Source organism: Nelumbo nucifera, chromosome 7 (assembly GCF_055504915.1).
Source record: "Nelumbo nucifera cultivar China Antique chromosome 7, China Antique-T2T, whole genome shotgun sequence".
Lineage (NCBI taxonomy): Eukaryota > Viridiplantae > Streptophyta > Magnoliopsida > Proteales > Nelumbonaceae > Nelumbo > Nelumbo nucifera.
In genome coordinates, this window is record NC_142655.1 from 14,848,907 (window position 1) to 14,852,612 (window position 3,706).

At 43.4% G+C, this 3,706-nt stretch overlaps 1 protein-coding gene across 1 annotated transcript; it reads right to left on the minus strand.

Moving 5' to 3' along the window:
- Positions 1-985: 985 nt before the first annotated feature.
- LOC104590495 (flavonoid 3',5'-hydroxylase 2-like) lies at positions 986-2,987 on the minus strand. Its single transcript, XM_088892430.1, has 2 exons — positions 2,049-2,987; positions 986-1,789 (listed from the first exon to the last, which is right to left on the minus strand). The coding sequence occupies exons 1-2, from the start codon at positions 2,940-2,942 to the stop codon at positions 1,160-1,162; spliced, it is 1,524 nt and encodes a 507-aa protein (XP_088748556.1). The 5' UTR covers positions 2,943-2,987; the 3' UTR covers positions 986-1,159.
- Positions 2,988-3,706: the final 719 nt, after the last annotated feature.

Genomic DNA, 3,706 nt, shown 5'->3' on the forward strand with positions numbered 1-3,706 from the left:
CCCATCAATACAACTCCACCATTAATAGATTCGTAGGTGGAGAACCAGTCCTTGTTGGGACACATATGGTAGAAACAACCTGAATCTAGAATCCATTCATCCTTGGATCTGGTTCTATCATTTGTCATTAAGAGAACATCCACATTCTCATCCTCAACCACACTAGCCTCTGCAGAGTTATTCTTTTTCTTTTCTTCATTCTGGTTTTTATTTTTCAACTTATAACATTCTGACTTAATGTGCCTTTTCTTGTGACAATAGTTACAGGTCAAATTCTTATGTCTAAATTTTGATATAGACTTTGGTTTACTATTTGAGCCCTTATTCTTAAACCTCCTTCTTGAAAACAATTCAAGTCTTGACTATCACCCTTATTCATAGTCAAGTCTTTATCAGTCGTGTCTTTGACAAGGAGTACTGTCTAATTTAACCATTTCTTGGATAGTGCGCCTAATAATAACTTCTAAGATTTGTTAATTTTGTTTTCTTTTTCTTTTTTTTTTCTAATGTTTGTTGATCGAAACAAAGTGCTTTTTGGCTCTTACTTTTTTTACTTTTTTGAAATACACACTTGCTTTTCATAACCAATGCTAAGGGATAAAAAAATAAACAAGAAGCCACACAACCATTTTACATTGTTATTTTCAGAAAGCAAAAGAAAAAAAAAAAGAAAAAGGACAGAATTCTCATTTAAAAAAAATGGTAGCATACGATTCTCGAACTATACCACCCTATTTTACAACATAAACTTACCAACCATTCACCATTAATATTGCTCGGGGCTAAGAACTTCATTAATATAAATCTGCATTTTTTGTCTTAAAGCCACTTCAACCATTCACCATATATATATATATATATATCATGTGTCATGTTCATGTGATGTCACATGACACAAAACTGAGTTCTCAAACTATTTATATATATATGTTTGATTGATTTCGTTTACTCCTTACAAAAAGTCATTACTAGAGAGTAGAGAGTCTAGAGACAACCATTTATAGCACATAAATTAAGACGATGATTAAGACAACTTCCAAACTTAATTTGACATAAAGCAATAAAGAAGAAGAAATTGAAAAAGAACAGGACAACCATGCAAAACAAGAGCAGAATCGATCCATCCAAGCAGCTTGTTAATTACTGGGCGGGGCCGGGGTCAAGCGGCATAAGCGGTAGGGGCCAATCTAGGGGTCACCATGGCTGAGAGCGGCACAGCCTTCTGGAGAGCCAACCCGAAGGCCTCGTCCAAGTTTAGCTCAACCCCATCTGGCATTCTCCAGTCAAATGAGTGCACGAGTGTGCCTAGTATGTACTCCACTAGCACAATTCCCATCCGAGTCCCTGCACATATCCTTCTTCCTGCTCCAAACGGGATCAGCTCGAAGTCGTTTCCACGAGGATCAATCTTTGCATTTCTGCCGCTCAAGAACCTCTCCGGGGTGAAGCTCAGGGGGTTCTCCCACACGACTGGGTCCCGCCCAATTCCCCATATGTTGACACTCAGCCTTGTGCCCTTGGGTATGTAGTACCCATTCACCTCGCATGCTTCGATCGCTACTCTTGGGAGATTGAGCGGCGTCGACGGGTGCTTCCTGAATGTTTCCTTGCAGATGGCCTGTAAGTATGGCAGCTTGGCTATGTCGGATTCCTCCAGCCTGCGGTTCCTGCCGATCACTTGATCCATCTCTTCATGTGCACGTCTCAGAATGCTGGGGTTGTTCAGCATCTCCGCCAGCGCCCATTCGATTATACTCGATGATGTGTCCGTCCCGGCCGAGAACAAATTCTACCAAACATAATAAGAATTAATTAATGAAGCAATTAAGTTGTAAGCTAAAGAACTGTAAAAAGCTATATAGAAAATTAAAGAATGTTTAGGGATAATTTGTTGCTGTAACCCACATGCCGGAATTAACACAAATATCCTACGCATTACGCAAACAATAAATGAGATAACAAGAAACCACATATATATATATATATATATATATAGATGAAGCTAGATGCAAGTGGTGGCGTGAGAACATCATATTCATATTTCATACCAATAGTAGGGCCTTGATGTTGGTTTCAGTGAGCCTCTCTCCGTCCGAGTTATCCCTGTTGGCGTAAATTACATCAAGAAAGTCTGGCTTTCCCTTGCGTTCGTGAGCCGTGGCTTTGTGCTCGAATATCATCTTCGAGATGAGGCCGTCCCACCTCTTGTGCAGCTTCTTCATCCCCCCTTCGATCCCCTGCAAGTCCATCCAAGCAATCGATGGAATGAAGTCGCCGATGTTGAATAGCCCGGCCTTTGTCATCAGCTCCACGACCATGTCCTTGAACTCGTTAGATTCCGACCCCTTGGTCGCAAACACACGTCGGCTAAGTATGACCTGCCCTATCATGTTGGCCATGGCATACGTTAGCATCTCCGGAACGACAACTGGTTCGCCTCGGCGGCATGCGTCGTTCATGGCCCGGAGCATGTGGCCTAGTTCAATGGTCCTTACTTGAGCCCAGTCATCAAGGGCCTTGCCACCGAGCATGTGTAGATTGCTCAGTTTACGTAGCAATTTCCACCTCGGTCCGTAGTCGGCGAAGACCATGTCCTGAGCGTTGTAGGCAAGGTGAGTGGCTCCTGCATTGGGGGGGCGGTTGGAGAAGTTGAGATCGAGGGTCTTGAGGAATGCACGGGCAGCGTCCGGCGTTGAAGCCACAGCCATTCCGCAAGTACCCATCTTGAGGTACATGACGGGGCCATATTGCTTGGCCATTCGGGCTAGTGCGACATGGGGCATGCCGCCTAGCAGTGGGAGCGCCCCAATGATCGGCCACCCTTTGGGGCCGGGCGGAAGCTTTCGTGGCTTGGAGATGACTCGGCGTATGAAAAGGCGTGTAACGAAGAAGAGGATTGCCGCTGCGACAAGCTCTTGAGCAAGGACTATGTCGAAAGCCATGCTTATTGCGGCTTTACCGTAACTCGGCTGGTCTGGTCTGGTGTGTGTCGCTCGGACTAGGTTTATAAGGTTGGGGAAGGGTGGAAGTTGGGCACGTGGGGGGTTTCCTTCTCTCATCTACTTGTCTAGGGAAGAGTCCAATTTCCTGTACTTGCAGAAGGGAGATAGATAAAAGCTCCCTTTAGGATTTAGGTTGGACATGGATGTGGAAGATTTATGGATAAAAAATTAAATGGGGGCAGCAAAATGGGAAAGTCAAAAGTGGGTGGTTACACTTATTGGACTCGTCGTAGAGTAGAGATTTGAGAAAGCGTGGGGCATGCATGTCATCCAATGGTTAGCAATTAATATATCTGAATCTGATCAGAGCGAGTTCATCTATCTATGGATAAAGAGAGTTGATATAGAAACTTGTTTAGTACAATCTGTGTGGTCCTTGTACTTGGGATTCTTGATCCTTTATGCTATGTTTGGTTTGAAGGAAAAAGCAAGGAAAGGAAATACATAGATTGTAAAGGTTTCCTATCTTTCCCTTTCTTTCCCATCTTTTCCTTCAAACCAAACATAACCTATGAAGCATTTATTCACATCACCTATGCAATATGACTCGCTGCTTTCTTTTTCCCTCTTACTGCATGGACAGTCGGTTTTCACTTGGCAGCTTCTAGCTTGGTAAGATGGGCCCAGCTGGAATATATTTGTTGAAAATCCCAATCCCGAATACACTTTTAACTGAATTAATAAATTGGCCTCAAGGTGAAGCT

What these genes read in the sequence shown, in the direction of transcription:
- LOC104590495 (XM_088892430.1), bottom strand. Translation starts at nt 2,942, where the DNA reads ATGGCTTTCGACATAGTCCTTGCTCAAGAGCTTGTCGCAGCGGCAATC. An exon ending in ACATCAAGGCCCTACTATTG is followed by an intron (nt 1,790 to 2,048) that starts GTATGAAATATG and finishes TATGTTTGGTAG; the next exon opens with AATTTGTTCTCGGCCGGGAC.